Raw genomic sequence first — 25,277 nt, forward strand, 5'->3', positions numbered from 1 at the left:
ACATGTGAGTATCATCATAAAAGTAGCATGGAACATAAGAAATTATAGATACGTTTGAGACGTATCAGTCGCCGCGCAAGAAAAAGAAGTTGAGCTCATTTTTGGATGGGCCAATTACCATTGAGCTACGAGCAAGTGCATTATGCAGCACTAGATGCTCGCCTAGGCTTCGAGATTGGTAGGAAGCATTGGATGCTAGTTGGCTACTAGGTGATCATCTCAATATTTAGAGATGATGAGTAGTTCTGGTCTTCTATATTTGTATGGACTATGAATCGACCGTTTTACTATATATGAACTATGTGTCTTTCATATATATATGAACCATGTGTCTTTTATACATATGAACTATGTGTCTTTCAATATATATGTCTCTTTCAACATATATGAACTCTATGTGTCTTTCATATATATGAACTATGTGCCTTTCATATATATGAACTATGTATCTTTCAATGTATATGAACTCTATGAGTCTTTCATATATATGAACCGTTGGATTCTGCTACTCACTAACGGCCACTACCTCGTCGGCCTCCATCTCCACCTCGCCGGCCTCCACTTCGCGCATCTGATGTCGCGCCAGTGTCTCCCCAGCCAAGCGTGTCGCCGTGCACCTTCCCCGCGTCTCTCCGCCCTTCCACTCGACGCGCTGGACCGCGTCGATGCGTGTACAGTGCTAGCATAGTTAGACACACGTGTAGAGCAGAGAAGGGGTGCTCACGTATCCCCTGATCACCAGGCTTCATCCGATCAACATATATGAACTCTATGTTTCTTTCATATATATGAACTATGTGTCTTTCAATATATTCACTCCATGCCGCCTCCTCCACGTCCACATTATAAGAATCATATATATATTCGCTACTTTGCCGCCTTTTTGGCGAAATCCTACTTCGGCGAAGGAGATACCGGGGCCATGGCCAGCCCCGAGATGAGCGTCATATGCAGCGCGTTCTACCTCAACATGGAGAACATAATAATAAATGAATAAATACATACTTATTTCATATTCAAATCACTCACATGTTTCTAATAATAAATCATATATTATTTGTCCAATTCCGGTTTATAGATTTCAAGATACTAATTATTTGGCCACATTATATGAAAAATGCATATATCTATTATATATTAAAAGTAAATTACGGGCTCACCAGAAAATAGAGAAATAGCTAGAAAATCCCACAATAATCAGAAACATCCGACCATTTAATTTATAGATAGAAAATTTCTAGCCTTTAGATTATATGTAATATGTAAGTTAAAAATTACCCACCATTGCCATTAGACATGTCTCCTCACCGTTCCTTTTTTTTTTGTTTTCCTATTGTGCAGTGCATCGTGGAGTTCAAAAAAGCTTTTATGCCCTAGGCCCTTAGCGTTTCCTCATCCACGCCGCCATGGCTATATTCGTCTGGGTGCCGTCGGCCGGCGGGCCGGCCTCCACGAAGGTATACGTACGTCCCTATCCCATGATCAATCTGGCTTGCCCATGATTAATCTGGCTTGCCTTATGAATGTATAGACCACTAGCGAAGATGCATCCCTACGAATTTGATGGTATTTTCCTCGATGACATCGGACAGCCGGCCGTCCGACCTTGAATGAGTTCCTTGATAGCTCTGCTCTAGCTGCTGACTTTATTTTCCATCATGCATCAATCTCCTTCGTTATTGCAACATCACGAGAAATTCTTCTGGCCGGAACGTACATGATCAGTCTAACTTGCCTCATGCCTCTAACAGGACAAGTGACCTGGATTTGAGAAATTGAGGTCGTCTATTGGTTCTCGATGTAGCAGCTCCCCTGGAGTTTCCAACCCACGGACAATCCTTCGTATCCCTATTATTCCCAGTCCCCATAATATGGATTTTAAAGTAATTAAGTTCTCCCTCTTCCAGCTTCTATAAAACCAAATCCCCTTAATTGAAATTAAGGTGCATGGCTAGGTTTAATTGGGAGTTTGGATTTCTTTTTTTACAATAATGATTGCCTCGATGCGTGCAGCTTTGAATTGGTGATTTTCATATGGATAGGAAGGACGGTACATTACCTGGTCTGGTCTAGCTTATGTATGCATACATGTCTAAAGAGCAAAACAATGATCCAGATTGGCGACTGATCGTGCATGGCACCGGACGGGTTGTATAAGGATTAATTTGATCCTATGGTGGCATGTGCTCTCTCAATGCTTCAGCTGCTCTGATCTAGATTGAATTGGATTATTGGTACTAATGCAAGCCTCTGACCGATGTCATTATCATGGAGAGATGACATGGTGCACACGTTATGATGTGCTATCCTGGCTGGCCATCGGCGAGGATCCTACTTGACAGTTTGGCATACATAAGCCTACGTTTTAGACACTGCAATAGCCGAGGAGAACAAGGCCGATCGATACGGCCATACAGACGATATCGGCCCCCATGTGTACGAGCCATGGCGACATGCATTACCATGTCAGGTAAGATCCTGCTAGACAGGCAAGCAGCTCGAAGATCGTACTTCTTGCATTACCCATGCATCTTCTTCAGTTTTCGCGGTTCCTAACACGCCATTTGCTTTTTGCATGGAAGAATTATTTCACAAACATCAGCGCTGGATTCTTTAATTTCTACTTCTTATTCAGCCCCAAACACATAAGATGTACATATTAGGTATCTTTTTCTTGATCTTTAAGCAACTAAAATTTTCCATGTCATGTATTTTCTGAATCTTAATCGACTACGTAAGTGCATATAGGAAGAGCCATACCGGCCATATGGTAATTAGAAGATTTTTTTGCTGAACATGCTGCATTACAGGATTGATGGTGTATTGTGAAGATGAAATACTACTTTCTTTAAAACTTCTATTCAGTCCAAAGCACACAGACGTAGATATGAGGTATTTTTCTTGATCTTTAAGCAGTTTAAATATTATGTGTCATGTATTATCTAAATATTAATCGACTGCATATAGAAAGAGCCATACCGGCCAGATAGTAACTAGAAGAAATAGTTATTTTTGGCTGAACATGCTGCATTACTAGATTGATGCCTATTATGAAAACGGAAATACTGCTTAATTAAACCATGCCTCAGAAGGAAACGATGGACTAGAATTGCGCTCTAATAGACATGTGCCGCAGGACATAAATGTATACTGGATATAATCTAACACCTATATGAAATCTGAAAGAGCTACTCTGCCATATTTATAAAATGATTGGAAGTATATATATCAAGCAAAGCACACAAAAATTATGTACTCCTATGTTTCTTTTGAATTAAATCAGCAGGTTCATGTTTTTTTTTCCAAAAATCAACTTTAATTCCATCTACTTATCTAATCACAAATACACCAATCAAACAGTCCAATTTTCAATTTATCTCTACTCCGTATACAATTCTATTGTTCATGCTGAAATTTTCTTTCCAGACTATATATTTTCATTTATTTATCACAACCTGAATATATTTTATGCATATCTTCTAATCGCAGTCAACTTCATACTAACCATAACCATCCTAAATAAAAGAGCCGTAGCAGATGGTATTAATCAGATGAGATAATGCAAGTTATTCCTGGGATACATTGCCTTCTGGATATGACAAAATGAAAATTCCGGGAGACATAATAATGTGAGGTGCACTAGATATTTAATTCCCTTTGACGAAAAAAAGAATCATAATTAGTTAGAGAAAGTTCCTAGCAGACATACACAGTTGTATAGAAATATTATGGATAGCTGATATTGTATTTTTGTGAACTGCTAAATGATGTCAGATACACCTTACTGTGATTTGATTCAAGCGCTACAAATATGAAGGGAACATATGTCACGTGTTCTAACAGAAATTTGCAGCTCATGAATTCCGTTGCGCTGAAATTATTTTACAGTTCGATATGAATATATGAAACATATGGTAGCCAATTAGATTATACAAACGAGATTACTATAAACTATCGACAATGCCAAATGTGTCCTAACTATATCATCATAATTATTTATACTTTATTCACAAAAGGTTTATTTTGCAACTTGACCGGCTCATAAATAATTTCTTAGGAAACATAAAAGTATCAAATACAAATCTGGCACATAGGAGATCAATGAAACATATCTGATTCAAAGCCAAAAACAATAATTGTTGGTGTCATTTACGGCAAAAGGAAATAACTTGCCCCAAGACTAAGCACATAGATTGGATAGCTCTCATTTCAATTAGTATGACTCTATGATAATTGAGTGCACAGTACACTGCCACCTACGAATTCCTTAATTAACTGTTGATACAATTAGCGCAGACCACTCGCTCAATGGATTAGAGCGACAACCATGCCACAACTGATTAAGATGTCGAAACTATATCGTACATTCATGCCAACGTAGTTGTGTAGTATGATACATCATATTAAAAGCGATCTGATGTGAAATAGCTCAGAAATTTTTCTTTATCGAGGATATATCGTCTATCTATATTATCTTTTAACCCGGATTGGTTTTCCTTCAATTTGATCCACATCATTAATAACCTTTGATTTCTCAAAGACAGGATATAGGTTTCATATGCAACACACTTCACCTTGGACTGGAAATATCTATTTATTTTTAATCCACGAGGTGTTTTCTTCCATTTGGCCCTCACCATAAAATTTTTGTGGAAGCGTCTTTTCTTTCCATTAAATTTTGCCAGTGATGTCGTCAGCTGATTCACTAGAAGATTTACGCAGTGTAGTAAATGTAGAGGAGTTGGACACACCAAAAAGAAAAATAATAATTTGATCTTGAGCATAAAGGGTAGACAGCAAACTTGTGGAAAGGGAGGGAATAGGCTCTCTTCATTTCAAATTCTAACTCCTTTGTGAGGAGGGTCGAACTTGACCGGCTCATAAATAATTTCTTAGGAAACATAAAAGTATCAAATACAAATCTGGCACATAGGAGATCAATGAAACATATCTGATTCAAAGCCAAAAACAATAATTGTTGGTGTCATTTCTGGCAAAAGGAAATAACTTGCCCCAAGACTAAGCACATAGATTGGATAGCTCTCATTTCAATTAGTATGACTCTATGATAATTGAGTGCACAGTACACTGCCACCTACGAATTCCTTAATTAACTGTTGATACAAATAGCGCAGACCACTCGCTCCATGGATTAGAGCGACAACCATGCCACAACTGATTAAGATGTCGAAACTATATCGTACATTCATGCCAACGTAGTTGTGTAGTATGATACATCATATTAAAAGCGATCTGATGTGAAATAGCTCAGAAATTTTTCTTTATCGAGGATATATCGTCTATCTATATTATCTTTTAACCCGGATTGGTTTTCCTTCAATTTGATCCACATCATTAATAACCTTTGATTTCTCAAAGACATGATATAGGTTTCATATGCAACACACTTCACCTTGGACTGGAAATATCTATTTATTTTTAATCCACGAGGTGTTTTCTTCCATTTGGCCCTCACCATAAAAGTTCTGTGGAAGCGTCTTTTCTTTCCATTAAATTTTGCCAGTGATGTCGTCAGCTGATTCACTAGAAGATTTACGCAGTGTAGTAAATGTAGAGGAGTTGGACACACCAAAAAGAAAAATAATAATTTGATCTTGAGCATAAAGGGTAGACAGCAAACTTGTGGAAAGGGAGGGAATAGGCTCTCTTCATTTCAAATTCTAACTCCTTTGTGAGGAGGGTCGATGGAGGTAGGTGAATTTAAAATTTGAACTCAAGCTTATTGAATCTGATACGAGAGAATTTCAATAATAATACTATCGAGGATCTTTGATATGTTAGTTCATACATAATTGACTTGAACTCTCTTCTTGGTATTGATTTTTTTTTGCACGTATGAAATAAAATGTATGTGTTTGATTGATCATCGCCCATTACTAATATCGTGCAATCTATTGCTATAACAGTATACCGCCGGAACGTACATGATCAGTCTAACTTGCCTCATGCCTCTAATAGGACAAGTGACCTGGATTTGAGGAATTGAGGTCGTCTATTGGTTCTCGATGTAGCAGCTCCCCTGGAGTTTCCAACCCACGGACAATCCTTCGTATCCCTATTATTCCCAGTCCCCATAATATGGATTTTAAAGTAATTAAGTTCTCCCTCTTCCAGCTTCTATAAAACCAAATCCCCTTAATTGTAATTAAGGTGCATGGCTAGGTTTAATTGGGAGTTTGGATTTCTTTTTTTACAATAATGATTGCCTCGATGCGTGCAGCTTTGAATTGGTGATTTTCATATGGATCGGGAGGACGGTACATTACCTGGTCTGGTCTAGCTTATGTATGCATACATGTCTAAAGAGCAAAACAATGATCCAGATTGGCAACTGATGGTGCATGGCACCGGACGGGTTGTATAAGGATTAATTTGATCCTATGGTGGCATGTGCTCTCTCAATGCTTCAGCTGCTCTGATCTAGATTGAATTGGATTATTGGTACTAATGCAAGCCTCTGACCGATGTCATTATCATGGAGAGATGACATGGTGCACACGTTATGATGTGCTATCCTGGCTGGCCGTCGGCGAGGATCCTACTTGACAGTTTGGCATACATAAGCCTACGTTTTAGACACTGCAATAGCCGAGGAGAACAAGGCCGATCGATACGGCCATACAGACGATATCGGCCCCCATGTGTACGAGCCATGGCGACATGCATTACCATGTCAGGTAAGATCCTGCTAGACAGGCAAGCAGCTCGAAGATCGTACTTCTTGCATTACCCGTGCATCTTCTTCAGTTTTCGCGGTTCCTAACACGCCATTTGCTTTTTGCATGGAAGAATTATTTCACAAACATCAGCGCTGGATTCTTTAATTTCTACATCTTATTCAGCCCCAAACACATAAGATGTACATATTAGGTATCTTTTTCTTGATCTTTAAGCAACTAAAATTTTCCATGTCATGTATTTTCTGAATCTTAATCGACTACATAAGTGCATATAGGAAGAGCCATACCGGCCATATGGTAATTAGAAGATTTTTTTGCTGAACATGCTGCATTACAGGATTGATGGTGTATTGTGAAGATGAAATACTACTTTCTTTAAAACTTCTATTCAGTCCAAAGCACACAGACGTAGATATGAGGTATTTTTCTTGATCTTTAAGCAGTTTAAATATTATGTGTCATGTATTATCTAAATATTAATCGACTGCATATAGAAAGAGCCATACCGGCCAGATAGTAACTAGAAGAAATAGTTTTTTTTTGGCTGAACATGCTGCATTACTAGATTGATGCCTATTATGAAAACGGAAATACTGCTTAATTAAACCATGCCTCAGAAAGAAACGATTGACTAGAATTGCGCTCTAATAGACATGTGCCGCAGGACATAAATGTATACTGGATATAATCTAACACCTATATGAAATCTGAAAGAGCTACTCTACCATATTTATAAAATGATTGGAAGTATATATATCAAGCAAAGCACACAAAAATTATGTACTCCTATGTTTCTTTTGAATTAAATCAGCAGGTTCATGTTTTTTTTCCAAAAATCAACTTTAATTCCATCTACTTATCTAATCACAAATACACACCAATCAAACAGTCCAATTTTCAATTTATCTCTACTCCGTATACAATTCTATTGTTCATGCTGAAATTTTCTTTCCAGACTATATATTTTCATTTATTTATCACAACCTGAATATATTTTATGCATATCTTCTAATCGCAGTCAACTTCATACTAACAATAACCATCCTAAATAAAAGAGCCGTACCAGATGGTATTAATCAGATGAGATAATGCAAGTTATTCCTGGGATACACTGCCTTCTGGATATGACAAAATGAAAATTCCGGGAGACATAATAATGTGAGGTGCACTAGATATTTAATTCCCTTTGACGAAAAAAAGAAGAATCATAATTAGTTAGAGAAAGTTCCTAGCAGACATACACAGTTGTATAGAAATATTATGGATAGCTGATATGGTATTTTTGCGAACTGCTAAATGATGTCAGATACACCTTACTGTGATTTGATTCAAGCGCTACAAATATGAAGGGAACATATGTCACGTGTTCTAACAGAAATTTGCAGCTCATGAATTCTGTTGCGCTGAAATTATTTTACAGTTCGATATGAATATATGAAACATATGGTAGCCAATTAGATTATACAAACGAGATTACTATAAACTATCGACAATGCCAAATGTGTCCTAACTATATCATCATAATTATTTATACTTTATTCACAAAAGGTTTATTTTGCAACTTGACCGGCTCATAAATAATTTCTTAGGAAACATAAAAGTATCAAATACAAATCTGGCACATAGGAGATCAATGAAACATATCTGATTCAAAGCCAAAAACAATAATTGTTGGTGTCATTTCTGGCAAAAGGAAATAACTTGCCCCAAGACTACGCACATAGATTGGATAGCTCTCATTTCAATTAGTATGACTCTATGATAATTGAGTGCACAGTACACTGCCACCTACGAATTCCTTAATTAACTGTTGATACAAATAGCGCAGACCACTCGCTCCATGGATTAGAGCGACAACCATGCCACAACTGATTAAGATGTCGAAACTATATCGTACATTCATGCCAACGTAGTTGTGTAGTATGATACATCATATTAAAAGCGATCTGATGTGAAATAGCTCAGAAATTTTTCTTTATCGAGGATATATCGTCTATCTATATTATATTTTAACCCGGATTGGTTTTCCTTCAATTTGATCCACATCATTAATAACCTTTGATTTCTCAAAGACAGGATATAGGTTTCATATGCAACACACTTCACCTTGGACTGGAAATATCTATTTATTTTTAATCCACAAGGTGTTTTCTTCCATTTGGCCCTCACCATAAAAGTTCTGTGGAATCGTTTTTTCTTTCCATTAAATTTTTCCAGTGATGTCGTCAGCTGATTCACTAGAAGATTTACGCAGTGTAGTAAATGTAGAGGAGTTGGACACACCAAAAAGAAAAATAATAATTTGATCTTGAGCATAAAGGGTAGACAACAAACTTGTGGAAAGGGAGGGAATAGGCTCTCTTCATTTCAAATTCTAACTCCTTTGTGAGGAGGGTCGATGGAGGTAGGTGAATTTAAAATTTGAACTCAAGCTTATTGAATCTGATACGAGAGAATTTCAATAATAATACTATCGAGGATCTTTGATATGTTAGTTCATACATAATTGACTTGAACTCTCTTCTTGGTATTGATTTTTTCTGCACGTATGAAATAAAATGTATGTGTTTGATTGGTCATCGCCCATTACTAATATCGTGCAATCTATTGCTATAACAGTATACCGATTACTACCTGAGAGTTCACCTTCGTCACTAAAGACCATACCGAGAAATAACCTTCAATACTGAAAACCATGATTGCCGCTACGTGGTTTCATATATATGTCCTTCACCACTGATTGCTCATGGGCTTTCAAATACCAGGCAAAGTTTCTTAATCAGGTAATGTAACTTTACCTCTCACATTGATCCAATAATCGCTAATGGTCTTTCAGTAATACGGACTAAAATAAAATTGATATTATTACATTGCTATTGTAATTTTATAAGCATCTACCAATATATTTGTCTCAAAATTAATGATTAAAGTCGTTTATTCAAGAAAATGTCCACTGATCAAATAATTTGTATTTTTGAAGAATAATGGAGGAATAAACAGATCTTTATGTACCTTTTAGAGGCGAGCAGAGGTCACGCCTTGGTATTCATCTTGCTTTTGAATTACAAGTGCAAGTATATGATGATTTGGTGGCCTTTTCAAAGATAATGTCAAGTAATGTGTGCTAACATATACTGGAATAATGACTCACCATTCAAGAGTTCGGAGTTATATTCGTACAATTCTATGCTTTGACAAAGCACGAGTAATGTTGTAACTTATCATATTGCACACATGAGTTTGTTGTATACACACATTCCATATATTAGTAATGATGTGTAGCCATGTATGCTTATTACTGACTGTTCTACATATGCATAAATATATATATATATAAAAGAAGTCCTTTTAGACAAATTCAGATGTTGTCCTCGCATTAGCGAGGGCCACGCTGCTAGTTATTTTATAATAATAATAATAAATTAATAAATACATAATTATTTCATATTCAAATCAATCACATTTTTCTAATAATAAATCATATATTATTTTTCCAATTCCGGTTTATAGATTTCAAGATACTAATTATTTGGCCATATTATATGAATAATGCATATATTATTTAATAATAATAATAAATGAATAAATACATAATTATTTCATATTAAAATCAATCACATTTTTCTAATAATAAATCACATATTATTTGTCCAATTCCGGTTTATGGATTTCAAGATACTAATTATTTGGCCATATTATATGAATAATGCATATATTATTTTATAATAATAATAATAAATTAATAATACATAATTATTTTATATTCAAATCAATCACATTTTTCTAATAATAAATCATATATTATTTGTCCAATTCCGCTTAATAGATTTCAAGATACCGATTATTTGGCCATATTATATAAATAATGCATATATTATTTGATAATAATAATAAATGAATAAATACATAATTATTTCATATTAAAATCAATCACATTTTTCTAATAATAAATCATATATTATTTGTCCAATTCCGGTTAATAGATTTTAAGATACTAATTATTTGGCCATATTATATGAATAATGCATATATTATTTGATAATAATAATAATAATTATTATTATTTCATATTCAAATCAATCACATTTTTATAATAATAAATCATATATTATTTGTCCAATTCCGGTTTATAGATTTCAAGATACTAATTATTTGGTCATATTATATGAATAATACATATATTATTTGATAATAATAATAATAAATGAATAAATATATAATTATTTCATATTCAAATCAATCACATTTTTCTAGTAATAAATCATATATTATTTGTCGAATTCCGGTTTACAAATTGTTTTTTTATTTCAAAAAATACAGAAATGTGACATAGTGGTATAAGAGTGAATAGGATGGATATGGTAGTATTTACAACAAGGTAGAATCACATTCACGGGAGCACAACAGGAAAGAATCAAAGAGTTATCGTGCTGAGGGTGTAGGAGTGTGCGGATGGGTGACCGACCGAGAAGTGATGACCAAGTTTACAAGTGTAATTAGTATTAAAAATGGTCCAAGTAAGAGAGTAACAAGTCAAAGAAAAATGAAAAATGAAAAATGAAAAAAAATGAAAAAAATGAAATTAGACAAATGAAAAATATAATTATTGAAAATAATATCTAGTCGCGGTTGGGATTACGGGCCGGGACTAGAGGTTCTCCAGCCCAAACCCTGTATCGCGGCCACGTGTAGGGCCATTTATCCCAGCTGGTAATGAGGCCGCGACTAAAGGCTTCGTTTTTAGTCCCACCTAATTAGTCGTGGTTGGCCAACCGAAACCAAAGACCCTTACGGTACGGGATGGAAGGCCATATCTCCACTAGTGTCTTTTCTGAAGTCACTTTCACTTTTGTCTCAGCTGCCAGTCAGACTGACATGGTACCATGATCGTTGGCATGTATTCTTGAATGATGCAATTGATGAAGGTCTAGTTCTGAAACTTCCTTTCCCTACAATTTTTGAGTACCTTCATGTACTGCACGCCTATTTCCTAATAGTAAATCTTGCTGCATTTTATGTTTTGCAAATGCGCCATTCTCATAAGGTGTATTAATACTGCCCATAGGGAATTTTGTGCCCTGCTTTTTTTAGATAAAAGGGAATCATCCCCGATTTCATTAATGAAACCCAGCGTACTACAAAGTAACCACCACACTCCTTACAAACGCAACAACACACAGACATACTAAAACAAGTTTTCTTTGATCACTACATTGATCAGATTTCTATCCAAACCAAGGTTTTTATAGACGACGGTTCGCAACAGACAAAGCAAAGATAAAATGCTGACGAAAAACAAGCTGAAACTAAGAAAGAAAGGTCTTTGTTGTTGCCAATTTCCACCTCCTCCCATTAGGATCATCTTTTGCACCAAAACACATCTTTTTGACTCCCCTTGTTTTTGTTGCCAGTCTTCTTTCGTTCTTCTCTTTTATTCTCCCTACATCGTTAGCCTCGGCGTCCACGACACCCAGCTTCTCCCTGACCCAAACACTTTCATCGCAACTCTTTCCAGCACCTTTGCACAGAACTCCAGTTGACTTTTAACGTCCTCCTTCACCTGCAACAAACTCCAGTAGTTAATATAGTAGCAGATTTTAAGAATCACAACATAAGGTTCATCAGGCCATTTTTTCTCGAAACACGCCAAGTTCCTTGTTTTTCAAATGCTCCAAATTACAGCAGTTATTCCTACAACAAGGACTTTTTTTCTTTCCCCTAAACCCTTCAACCAATTGGAGATGCAATCATCAGCATATTCAAATTGGAAGTTAAAAACAAAAGTGCAGCTGACCACATTCCAAATGTATCTAGCAAGGGGACATTTGAAAAAGAGGTGATTAATGGATTCATTACTTCCACACAAAAAACATTTTTTCTCACATTTTCCTCCCCTTTGCAGCAGCACATTTCTTGTTAGAATGTTTTTTTTTCAGCATTAACCACAAGAAAGTCTTAATTCTAAGAGGTATCTTAACTTTTCACATGAATTTGTAGGGTACACTTCATTGCATTTCATTGCTAGATATAAGGATTTAACAGAAACATTCCCTGAATTTGTTAACTTCCATATTAACTTGCCAGGTTCATTGTTTAAGTTAACTCTCTCTGGCAGCTTTTTTAATTCATACCATTGTTCTCTAAGCCCCCCAACCATTTCTCTCCTAAATCTAAGTCCTTCTACACCTGCATCAAAGACTTTCTCCACTGTTACATTTTTCTGTTCATGGAGACTAAGAGCAGTCTTGGGAAGGTTTTAGCTAGGCATGAGGGGCCTATCCACTAATCTTCCCAAAAACTTGTCTTAGCTCCATCTTTTTTGAGGTTAGCATTGTGCCTGCTGGATCATTGGTACTGTATTATATTTGACTTTTGAGGTTTCTCAGGATTAATTGAAGTTTGGCATGTTAATAGACCATTACGCCAATGAAGGCAATGATTTATTCTCATAACTCAGTCTTAGAACTGAAATCTAATAGTTGTATTAACTATCCATTTATTTATGCAACAAAGCTTAACCTGCTGAATGATGTTATAATGATGTGAATCTGTTCTATCTGTATTGCCAACAGCTACTGCAATTGGTATCAACTTCCATGAATTGCTTGGGACACCACGGAATGTTTTATCTTGCTGCTGCAGTTTCTGACTTCTACGTTCCATGGGATAGCATGATAGGTTCTACTTCGTTTTTTCATATGCTCACAAGTACTATACTATTTGGTAACCAACTTCATTTTTCTCAATTTTTTTGATTTTTTTCCGGATTAACTATGGGCTGACACGTATGTGGTTTTGAGGTTTATTTTCGCTGTAATTTTCTTGTGTACACTTGGGCACCCTCTTGCACTTTTCATTTCTTTGCTTTTCTGTGTTCCGTGTAGTACTTCTATACCTAATAATAAAGGAGCTAAGGTTTCTGCCAAAATTTTCGTCCAACTTTTTTTTGGACCGTTTTGCCCTCCCACAAAATCGCATAATACTGTCATATGCCACCGTACCGGTTCAGTTTTATGGCTGTCGCTAGGATCCCGGTCCACTCGTTCCTCCTCGCCACGCGCGCGAGAGAAGATGGTCCAGACCAGTCCACCCGACCGTCCCTTCTGCTCGCGCTGGGCTTTTACAATGAGCCGATCGCTCGCGCTGGGCTCTATCGTCCGTCCCCGGTTTCGCTAGCGCTAGGCCAGGTAGTTGTGTTGGTGGGCCTGGTGTGTATCCATGAGATGCAAGCCCCTCGTCCCGTCCAAAGGCTGTAGTAGTTACACACGCCTGCAAATTTTCGAGTACTTGATAGTCCCACCTCGTTTCATTAAGACGAGTTCGGCCAGTTTATATACTTCAACTTCTCAGAAATCAACAAGCCGCCTCAGATTTGATTAGAAAGAAATTAACCCCATGGGGTGAATGACGCTGAGAGACTGAAAAAAGAAGCACCAGGAAGGAGGTGCGGAGAGAGATCTGCCCCGAAATTGCTGATCCCGCTAGCCTTGATTTCCCCGGAACCGACATGTGTGGGGAGGTGCCGTTGCCAGACGCCGAACTGATCTTGCTTCCTGAAGGCGGGGTGGAGGAGAGGAAGAGATGGAGTTCCTGAAGAAGAAACAGGGGCGGAAGGCCGTGCCGCACTACTCTCCTGCGGTCCTGCCTGGCGGAAGATCGATAAGACATACTAAGAGACAAGAGAGACGAGAAGCACCGGCGACCGCCACGAAATTTGATCGATTCAATCTTTTGATAAGACTTTAGCACTTTGTTTTTTTATTTTGTAGGGCTTTTAATAATGCTTTAATAAAATGCTGCCCGTATAGATTGATGCAAAGCCTATAACTTCCCCTTTTCAAAATTATAGTGAAAATGACAGAATGTTTGTGTGTTGTCAGTTTGCCATAGAACTACAAAACAACGTACAAAATTAAGGGATACCCACTATTTGGATTCGGTCAACTCGGGAAGCACACTTATATGTTTCAAATTAATATTACGTGATTTTCACTATTACATGATATAAAAAATAGATCAATCAAAAGCTACATGCTATTTCGATTTGTTCGACGCACGAAAACTTATGAAATGAGATAATTTAATTTTATATGACACCGTAGCAACGCACGGGTTTTGTGCTAGTCTTTTATCATGGGTGGACATAGCATTTCTTTAGACCGCTTTGACTACATCTCGCACGACGCCCCTCAATTTCCTCCCCACGCGCTCTCTCTCTCCTATCTCCACCGCCCCATCGTCTCCAGCACTCCGCCCGACCTCTTCTTACTCCACCGGCCCTCCGGCGAGGCACGAACCCGTCGCCTTCCTCCCGGTCCTCCGATATCCCTCTACCTCGGCACTTTTCCATCAAGAAAATCGGCGGCCCCAAGCTCCAGCGCCGACGCCGCGCGTGCGGAGGTCATGTTGGCCGTCATCGACTAGCGCGACATACTGGGAGCGTCGGGTGCGAGACCCTACGCGCCGATGGAGGAGGAGGACAGCGGGTACGGCGCGGCGCTAATGACGGCGGCGGCCGTTGGCGGGTACCGCGACGCTGGCCGTCATCCAGTTCAACCGCAGCGGCGGCTCCAAGGACGACCGCGACCTCCACGCGGGCGCCGCACTCTGCGCGCCCGCGGCTTCGCTCGGTCATGTCGACGCGCTCGGCAAGCTGGGGCACTGCCTACAGGACAGCTACGGGCTGCGTTGCTTGCTGCTCGACGGGCGCCGCCTCCTCATCCAGGATAACGCCAGGGAGCTCGCGGCCGCGTCGGCCTCGCCCTTCAAGGCCTTCCGCGGGCGCCACGGGTGCTGTGTCCGCCGCCAGCGACGCGCACGCCGCCAACCGGTTCTTATCCGAGTGGTTCGTGTCGCGGCCGCTGGGCGGGGAGAGCGGCCTTGGCCCCACGCCGATGGAGGAGGAGGACGGCGGCTCCGGCGGGGGCCTGCGGCTGTGCTCCACGCGCTGTGCTGGCGGCCGGAGACACGGCGGCACGAGTTCCGGCGGTGCTCCGTGTGCGGCGTGGTGAACCACTGCTCGCGCGCGTGCCAAGCGCTGCACTGGAAGATGGCGCACAAGGCCGAGTGCACGCCCATGGACCGCTCGGCGCTGGCTCGACGCCGCCAACGCCAACCTCGACCTGCGGGCCTGCGGCAAAGGTAAAGCGAGTCAGGTAGCCTGCGGTTCTTTCGTTTAATTTAATTTTTCTATTTTATTCTGCTCCGGAAAAAATCAACTCGGTTTTCGTCAAGATGTGGAATATGATGTCTTCAAATTCAGCACACACAGCACGGCACCATGACGGTTCTGCGTGGCTCTGCAAAGCAGCAGATACTAAAATAACAACAGGACGCCCCTCGCCGTGCCGCTGCGTCGTTGCAGTTCCTCGCCTTAGGACGAGTGAGGCCAACTGATTCTTTGATTTATTTCATTATGCTTTTATTGCCTCTGGTTTCACCACACCGTCGTCCTGGCCTGGCCTTATAGTTTGTTCTTCTTCTTTTTGTAGATCTTCTCCGGATCCAGAGGTGGATGAAGACATGTATGCCTCCATCAGCCCCCAGCTCGGGCTATATTATCTGAAGTTGTTTTGGTGTGAGTTTTAATTCAATTTGACCAATGCATGATAAATTTGTTGCAAATATATGGTCACTGAATTGGACCTGTCGGCTGATTGTTTCTAGGTATTTTGATGTGGTTCTTTGCTGGAATAATCTGCAACATTCTCTTTTGTAGGACGAACACATGTCATCATATGGGCGTCATGCTTGGTGCAGTACAGGTTTGACCTTGACGACAACCATATATACTATACAGTTGTATGAAATTTCTAACTTGAAAAGCTGGTAGAACGAGTATTTGACTATAGTTCATCTTGGCCCTCTGCCGCCGCCTCGCTGCCTGCAACGTCGCTGCCTTTCTCGCTTACGCGCTGCCCCTTCTTCTGATACCTTTGCCCACCTGTCCTCTCCTAATTCTCTAGAGTAAATCAGCAATTATGTCTGAATCTGATGGCAACACAAAGGATTTGGGCATCACATGCTATGGTTATTTGTCTGAATGTGTCTTGGCTGTCTAATCGCATGGTGGGTCTTCTGGAAAATTTTATCAATCTAATGATTTATTGTTTCTTCAGGTGAGAGCAGAAAGGATTGGTTTCATGTTGTTCATTTTACAGTATGGGTAATTCTTTTGCATGACTGGAAAAGTTGCGATTAGTTTCACCTGTGTAAATCCTAATTAGATGTTGTGATTTATGTTAGCGATCATGGTACCTCTCACTAGGTATTATCACTACCATGTGAAAAGAGTTGGTCTCCTACCTAGAGCGATTATTTACCATCATTTTTATTTCTCGAGCACCAAAGCTAAAGCCTAATTAGTATCTATGATATCACATTGAGACCATGGTAAAAACTGCAGCTCAAATCCATATTAGCCTTGAGTATGAAATAAGTAAATAACACATTATTTTTTCCATCGCCATGGTTTCTAATTAGTGTCAAATTTAGTTACATACGATCTGATTATTTATGAACTATGTACGTATTGCTACATAAGGTGGAAATCAATTCTATATTTAATATTCTGTTTCAAGGTCAACCATGGGGTAGAGTTTTCTTTGTTACACTCTTTTGAAGTAATTTTATCTGTATGCCCGACACTGGAAAAATGCAGGTATTTGACAAGGAAACTATTAAAACGTAGGAGGCAGCTCAAGCAATTGGTCATTCAGATTTACCAACCTTTCAGATTTTCATCAGGTTTGTCCTCTGCTTCGTACATCTACTATTGTTTGCTCAACCTTTACCGACAACCATAAATGTTATCGAACAGGTAACTGGATTAAGCTGATGCTCAGCCTTTACCGACAACCATAAATGTTGTCAAACAGGTAACTGAATTAAGGTGATTATTAATTTACCTAGCAATGCTCACTAGCTACTTGGGGCATTGCCTAGGCAGGCACGTTCTCTTAGTTTGATCAAACAACAAACTGAATTGAGGTGATCCTTAATTTACGTAGCAATAGCATGGATAGATCACCCAGGTTTGGGTCGGTAGCTACTGGGGGCATTGGCTAGGCAGCCGAGGGATGATAGCATGATTTACTATGCATTGCAAGTGTTGTTCATATCTGACGTTGAAACTTGAGATGCCAATGTATGTCCGACAAATTCCATGGTGGAGATTTTTCCTAACATTTTTGGATCATACAATGATTCGATGGTTCATTATCATGCAGGTTGGCACTCCTCTTTGGAGCACAATTTAACGGAAATCAGTATCATTGCATGAGATGTATCTAAACAGAAATTTATATATTTTCCTTGCCTTTAAATGGAAGCAAATTTTAGTATACAAACCTATCTGTTGTAGGCAGCTCTACACAGCTGAGAGAACTTCAATCCAATCAAAATAACACAGAAAATTTGTTGCATCTTAATTGCAACCCCTTTCAGTGTATGATGACATATATGTGTTACGTCCCTTTTTTGTATTCTCAACTTTTCATGTTCTTCTTCCCAGGTCACAAATCCCCATTTCATTATATTTCAGTTTAGATCTGGAAATTAAACTTAAAAGAAATTTGAAGCTATGTTTAGAATATAATTTTGTAGAATAGGTTATGACAGTGAAATATAGTTAGCATGTATGTTTAGTTTGTGCACTCACACTCCTCGCCACTTTCTTCTGGATGCAGAGCATCACCATGGAGGACATGTTAACAAGGAACCGAGTGGCTGTCCACAGATTTCCTATGTGGTGTCAAAAAGACATGGAGATCAGCCGACCACTATTTGAGAATTTGCTTTACTCAAATAAAAATGGTACAGGAAATTCCATCCAAACAAGAAAAATCAATACGGCACCGACATTTCCAATGGTACTCACTTCAACTCTATGTCTTCATTAGAAAGTTCTCCGATTACCAGATCTTTTTTCGGTAGAGGTTTGTCTTGAGAGGTACCTATTTTCTCACTGAAATTGGTCTGTCCGGATTAGCAACGAAAAATGAGAGTTCTGATATGGCTCCTTTGTACCCCAACCACATACCCATGTTTTCCTACAAAGTGTTTCCTTTTATAGTGCTACAAGAACACGCAGACCAGAGAATGAGTTTTTTCATAATTGCAACCTTTTAGGAATCTCTTCAATGTATCTTTTAGGACAACCTCTAAGTTTACCTCACACTCTTAGTTTACTTTCCTTTTGTATTCAGATGAGAATTAATTAAGATCTAAGATAATATTTACTATTTATTTAGTGTTTCATTATCTGAAGCTTGATCTTCTCTCCTTAACTGCAAGCATGCTTTAAAATCCATATTCATATACGATAAAAGCTTCGACTGTCTTGTGCATCAACCTCGTGGTGGCAACAAATAAAGACTACAAATTAATTGAGCACACTCTCCTGTAGACTGTGCTGACTTGCTATGTTAAATCCTATTTGAAAGAACATGTGTGAGAGATACTTTCTTGTAGATACCAGATCATATATGTATTTGCAACTGGTTTTTAATCTAAGCTACAGGTTTACTTCGCATATGTACATCGGTCTCCTTTTGGATTAATTAAACTGATCACAACCCTGCTTTTTGTTTATCTCTTCCATTAGTGTATAATTTCAGCAGATCAAAATTCTACTTTTCACTATTGTTTTTTTTTCTATGCCAGTTTCTTTAGTGCCTGATTTTAGAAGATATATTGTACCGTTGTCGCTGGCATTTGAACTTCATTTGTTCAATTTGTAAATAATTCCTATCTGTTATGCATTTGTTGCCAGACTTAAATTTGCTTAGGTATCCAAATATTTTATTTTTCCATTTGTTTTAGGGGTCCAATCTCTTGGAGTGTGATATATAGGTTGGACTTAAACACCAAAAAGGGTCTTCTTTTGGTAGTCGACAGTATGTGTTTCTTTACTTGTGAGTACAGTAGAGGGCTACCGGTGTTCTCTTAAATTAATAGCATACATTTAGTATATGTGGGTTCCTTTTTAAATTGTTGCTCCTTTGTTTATCAGCTCAATTTGGAATAGCTAAGCAAGTAATTTTTTTGGATTGAATGCAAAGAGACTCTCCATTCAGTCCTTAAAGTTAGTTGTAGCTCTGATTAAAAATGTTTCTGTAGTAGTATATTTCACTGTCGTTGTGGACTTCTGTAGTCATATACTTTTATTAATAGGAAAATATAACGAATGGTAATTTTAAATTGCAGATCCAATGCAATGAGATTTGATTGTTCTGGTTTGCGATATTGAACCTATCAAGACATTGAGTGATGATACACATAAGTTATATAGATGAGCTCCACATGAAGTGCTTTGGATGGACCGAACCTGAAGATTTAGAAGATCGGCTTTTTATAATGCGTTCTGTTTTCTGAAAGTGTTCATAATTTTGTTGTGAAGCACGTCGATGATTACAGCCCTGTACCAAATATAGCAAGAATACAAGATTAGTAAGAATACAAGATTAGTAGTTAGTAACATGTTGTCAATTGCAAGCCAGCACTTACCTTAGGTCTACGTCTGTCAACATAAGTTTTTTTAGTTCCATATTTTTGTACCTCTTTTTCATACAGTAGTCTATTACATTTTTTTTCTTAAGGCTACAAGGCAATTAAGTACTTCTAAAAGGTGCAAGAAATTTTAGTTTCAGAAATAGTAAGTTGGAATATATGACTTTTTTCATTATTTATGCTGCCACTGTGTCTTACGCCTGCAGTTTTAGTATACCAGCTGCAGTCTTGCAGCATTCTTTGGATATTGGATAGAAATGTAGCTAGGAAAATGTGCATTATGTCAACAAATTATATGGAGTCCTATCATTCAAGTGAATCAAGTACTACAACTATACCATCTACCATTTACTTACTCTGCATAGTTTATAGGAATTTGGTCATCAATTATCTATCTGCATGCCTCAAAGATCCAATAGAGCACATGAAAACATCACAACACTGCATCAAAGATCCAATAGAGCACATGAAAACATCACAACACTGCATCGCTGCACCCCTCTATCAGCTGTACCATGAATAGATGAACAAATTCTCACACTTTAATTGTCAGCCTGGCGCGGCGTGCCGTCGAGCCGTTCCTTGCTAGTTATTTATACATGCGGACAAATAATTAGTTCGCGCATAGCAGATGATCGATCAAGTGGGTACGCTAGATTTTCATTTTTATGCGCTTTGGTCATTGAATAGAGGGAATAGTCCAAGAAATTAAGTTTGTTAATTTAAGAATTTATGTGAAAGCAGAATGTTTTGATTTAATTCTTCCTATATTTTACTGTGCATGCGATGTGATCATGTTGTCTGATACCTTTAAGGGACCAGTGCCCCTATTATACCAGATTTTCCATTTTTTTCCTTTCAAATGCCTTCCACCCAAAATTGCCATGAGCAAAGGCACTCAATACACAACTAGTTAAGGCAGTAGGACGCACTGTACATGTGGTGGCAATGCACTAGTATTTGCACGTTAATACTTGTCAAAAGCAGTCAAAATACAGCTCACTGGAAAATTTAGGAGGATATTCATAATACTTTGGCACCCTTACAATGTTTACTTTTGTATTCTTTTCGCTGACCCAAATGGTTTTACAGGCTAAACATAAAATCGATGCAGCAGGTGGCCCTTTGAACCTGCAACTCAGTCAAGTTCGTAAGATGCTTTTCATCCTCAGGAACCATTGGGCACCTTCAGCATTTTGTGTATCCTTCAAGGTTAGTTACTTTGTTGTATCCCTTTTCGTCTCTTCTAAATTCGAATGGAAGCTACATTAGCTAATGATGTTCATCCCCTTTCCCGCTTCAAAGAAAAGTGACCTACCTCAGTAATTCTTGTACATGATACATGTTAAGCTTCATGCACTAGCCACTTGAACCAAAAGTACGAACTGATGGAAAGAGGTAGGCAATCTACTTATACACGTCAACACCCCTCTCACGTGTGACGGGAAGACAAGTCAACACGTGTAGAGAGGCAAAGAGGCAGCGCCGGGAGCACACGGCAAGAGGTTGCGGGGAATTTAGAATAAACTGGGGATTTTAGAGTAAATTGTCAAAGCTAGGATTTGAACTCGAGACCTGGGGCTCTGATACCATGTTAAGGTTCATGTACTAGCCACTTGAACCAAAAGTCCGAACTGATGGAAAGGGATAGGCAATCTACTTATACACGTCAACATTACCTTCCTATTCTCTGGATCCACCATACTGATTGCTCTTACAACCTGCAAAGTGCAGCTCGAGACAGATCCGGACATCCTTCTACCGAAGGCAGAGATGGCCTTAAGAAAGTACGGTATGAATGTCATGGTGGCGAACGAGCTAGCGAACTACAAAGACGTGGTTGTCAAGGTCACAAGTAGCGGGAAGACAACTGGGAGCAGGCGGAGCAAGGCAGATGACCTTGAGGAATAGATCATCGTTCTCCTGGTAAAGATGCACTCGGATCACATTACGCGGCCCAATTCAGACCAAGAAACATGAGACGTTTATACTCAGATGAGAAAGGCAAGTATCTGCAATCTCTAGTGGCATCTGCATCCAAGTATGTTAGAAGCTGCATAGATCCGGGCAAGCCTGATTCTAACTTTGTTTTCACATGATGTTGGCGGTGGGCAATGCGACCTGCAAGAATAGGATGGATCATTAACATCCTGTCCTGTTGTAAATGGTGCTACAAAGATATACTATCTGTTCAGGTGCACCAGTATAGTCTGTTAATCTGTAGTATGCTCCTTTGTTGAACACTGGACATGTTTCTAGCCCAACTGGCCCAAGTAGCCCAAGCCCATATGTGTGCTGAGCTATAAAACGAGGGAGCTGGAGGAGAGCTAACCCTAAGAGAGACAGAAGAAACCACACCAGCCGCCAGGGACAAGAGATGAGGTGAGCTGCTGCTACAACATGGTATCAAAGCAAGGTGACAGTGGGGCCTGAAGGGAAGTCGGTTCCGGCAGGGAACAACAGTGGTTCTGCGCGGCGGAGAGGAGACGAGGTGGTGCTGCGTGCAAAGGGGAAGGAGAAGAACAAGCTGGACTGTGGTTCTTGCTGCTGCGTGCACCTGCTTGTCAAGGAGTGAAGCAGGGGTGGTGGTTTCTCAAATTGTGTGTGCCTGCTGCTGGTGAAAGGAGGTTGTTGGTAAGCGTGCCCCGAAGTTGTTTGTTGTTTTTGCTGGGTGAAGTTGAGAGTGCAGATGGGTGAGTTCAAATGCCTTACGGAGGCTCTTGAGCAGCTCATGCTGTTTCTCTCAAAAGGGGTGGCTCTGAGGCCATTGTTCCTCGACAGGAAGTGGTCCAGAAAATTGACCTGTCACCCACGGACATCAAGCTAGAGGGGGTTACCAACTATCTGAGTTGGTCTCGGAGGGCAATGTTGGTTGTGGATCAGAAAGATCTTGATGGTTACTTATTGGGGACTGTCAAAGAACCAGGAGACAAGACTAATGCTGAGGGAAAGACGTGGAAAACCATCAACTCTCTGCTTATTGGGTGGCTGTTGAACTCGGTGGTGCCCTCCATTGGGCGTTCCGTGGAGGGGTTGTCCACAGCTGCTGAAATATGGAAGACCTTGTCCACCCAGTACTCTGGTAAAGGCAATGTCATGCTCATTGCTCAGATTGATGAGAAGATTCGCCATCTCCGCTAGGGGGATATGACAGTGATGGCATATGTGGCAGAGCTGCAAGCCTTATGGGCTGATCAGGATAACTGTGACCCTCTCGAACTCTATGATGCAGCCTCCATCGAGTCAGGGCACAAGTGGATAGCACGCAGGCGTGTGCTTAAGTTTTTGGAGGGGATAAATAAGTTCTTTGATGGTAGAAAGGCATCTCTGCTACACCATACCTCCTTGCCCATTCTTGACGAGGCCATTGCAGCAATGGCTCAAGAGGAGGTGCGGCTCTCTCTGGAACCAGCAGATGAGAAAGTTGTATCAGCTCCAACGTTTGCCGTGACCGAGAGCAGAGAGTGGAAAGAGACTAGGGACTACTTCATTTGTGGGGAGACTGGTCACCTGAAGTGGTACTACCCAACTCGTGGTAGAGGCAGGGGATATAACAGAGGGGGAAGTAGCAGGATGGCAAGAGGCAGAGGTGGATACTCAGGCCGTCAAACGGCTAGAGGTAGAGGAGGATACACCGGAAACTCAGGTGGTCAGAGTGCACACATGGCGACTGAAGTGGACAATGGGACGTCAAAGGATGCAGAAGTGGATGGTGCTGCCTATGGAAACTTTGCTAATTTGGTCTCCACAGATGAAGGTAATTCTGAAAAGGCATCTCTTGCTACTAATGAGAATGATACAAAATGGATTCTATACTGGCTCATCTAAGCATGTTGCGGGTAAATTCGGTGTGTTTGAGTCTTACATTAAGCATCCTCCTACTCACAAAGGCACCATTCAAACTATTGATGGTACAAGACAACCTGTTGTTGGAGAGGGCACAGTAAAGTGCACTTCAAACATAGCTTTGTCGTCTGTTTTACACGTCCTAGCGTTTCCTGTTAATTTGCTCTCTCTGAGTGCTCTCATTGATGACATAGACTGTAGTGTGACTCTTAGCAAGTTTGGTGTCGTGATTCACGAGCGGGAGACGAGGCAGATGGTTGGGACTGGCACCAGGCGTAAGGGGCTCTGGTATGTGGAAAAAGGGGTGCAGCCAGAGTTGGTGTATGCTGCAACCATGGAGGACAATCTGTAGGATGGAGCATGTGTCTTTCGATAAGATGTGTAGAATATTTCCTGATATTATGTGTGGAATAAGCAAGGGCAAGTTAACATGTGATTCTTGCAAATATGCTAAACGTACAAGAGCCTCATATGTGAGTAAGGGGCTTAGGAGCATATCTCCTTTTATGCTTATTTATTCAGATGTATGGACTTCCCCAGTGGTGTCAGTGAATGGAATGAAGTACTTTGTTACCTTTATTGACTGCTATTCCCGTATTGGGTTTATTTGATGCACCACAAGGATGAGGTGTTTCACTGTTTTCAGAACTTCCATGCATATGTAAAGGATCAGTTTCAGGTACAGGTGCTTGATGTCTACGGGTGCTTCTATTCTTGTAGACAGTGTTGGGCCTCCAAGAGCAGAGGTTTGTAGAACAGCAGCAAGTTTTCCTTAAGTGGATCACCCAAGGTTTATTGAACTCAGGGAGGAAGAGGTCAAAGATATCCCTCTCATGCAACCCTGCAACCACAAAGCAAGAAGTCTCTTGTGTCCCCAACACACCTAATAGGTGCACTAGTTCGGCGAAGAGATAGTGAAATACAAGTGGTATGAATGAATATGAGCAAGTAGTAACGGCGCCTGTAAAAGTGCTTGGCTGGCGTGCGGTTGATGGTAGTAATATTGCAGGAAGTAAAGATGCAATGAAACGAGAAACAAACAGCGATAGCGATATTTAGGAACAAAGCCTAGGGATCATACTTTCACTAGTGGACACTCTCAACATTGATCACATAACAGAATAAATAGATAGATGCTAGACTCTACACCCTCTTGTTGGATGATGAACACCACTAACCGTGTAGGATTACACGAACCCTCAATGCCGGAGTTAACAAGCT

The 25,277-nt window shown here is 39.7% G+C and overlaps 1 protein-coding gene and 1 pseudogene across 1 annotated transcript in view; both read left to right on the plus strand.

The window, feature by feature from the left end:
- The window catches only part of LOC124654334 (phosphopantothenate--cysteine ligase 2-like), a 93,490-nt gene extending 71,074 nt beyond the window's left edge, over positions 1-22,416 (plus strand). The window contains exons 4-7 of the mRNA XM_047193348.1: positions 11,633-11,673; positions 13,274-13,376; positions 21,304-21,422; positions 21,945-22,416. Coding sequence (XP_047049304.1) covers positions 11,633-11,673; positions 13,274-13,376; positions 21,304-21,422; positions 21,945-22,121 — 440 coding nt within the window. The 3' untranslated portion in view covers positions 22,122-22,416. The remainder of the gene's footprint in view (positions 1-11,632; positions 11,674-13,273; positions 13,377-21,303; positions 21,423-21,944) is intronic.
- On the plus strand, positions 15,168-20,385 carry LOC124697908 (annotated as a pseudogene).
- Positions 22,417-25,277: the final 2,861 nt, after the last annotated feature.

The sequence above is a fragment of the Lolium rigidum genome, chromosome 1 (genome assembly GCF_022539505.1).
Source record: "Lolium rigidum isolate FL_2022 chromosome 1, APGP_CSIRO_Lrig_0.1, whole genome shotgun sequence".
Classification (NCBI taxonomy): domain Eukaryota; kingdom Viridiplantae; phylum Streptophyta; class Magnoliopsida; order Poales; family Poaceae; genus Lolium; species Lolium rigidum.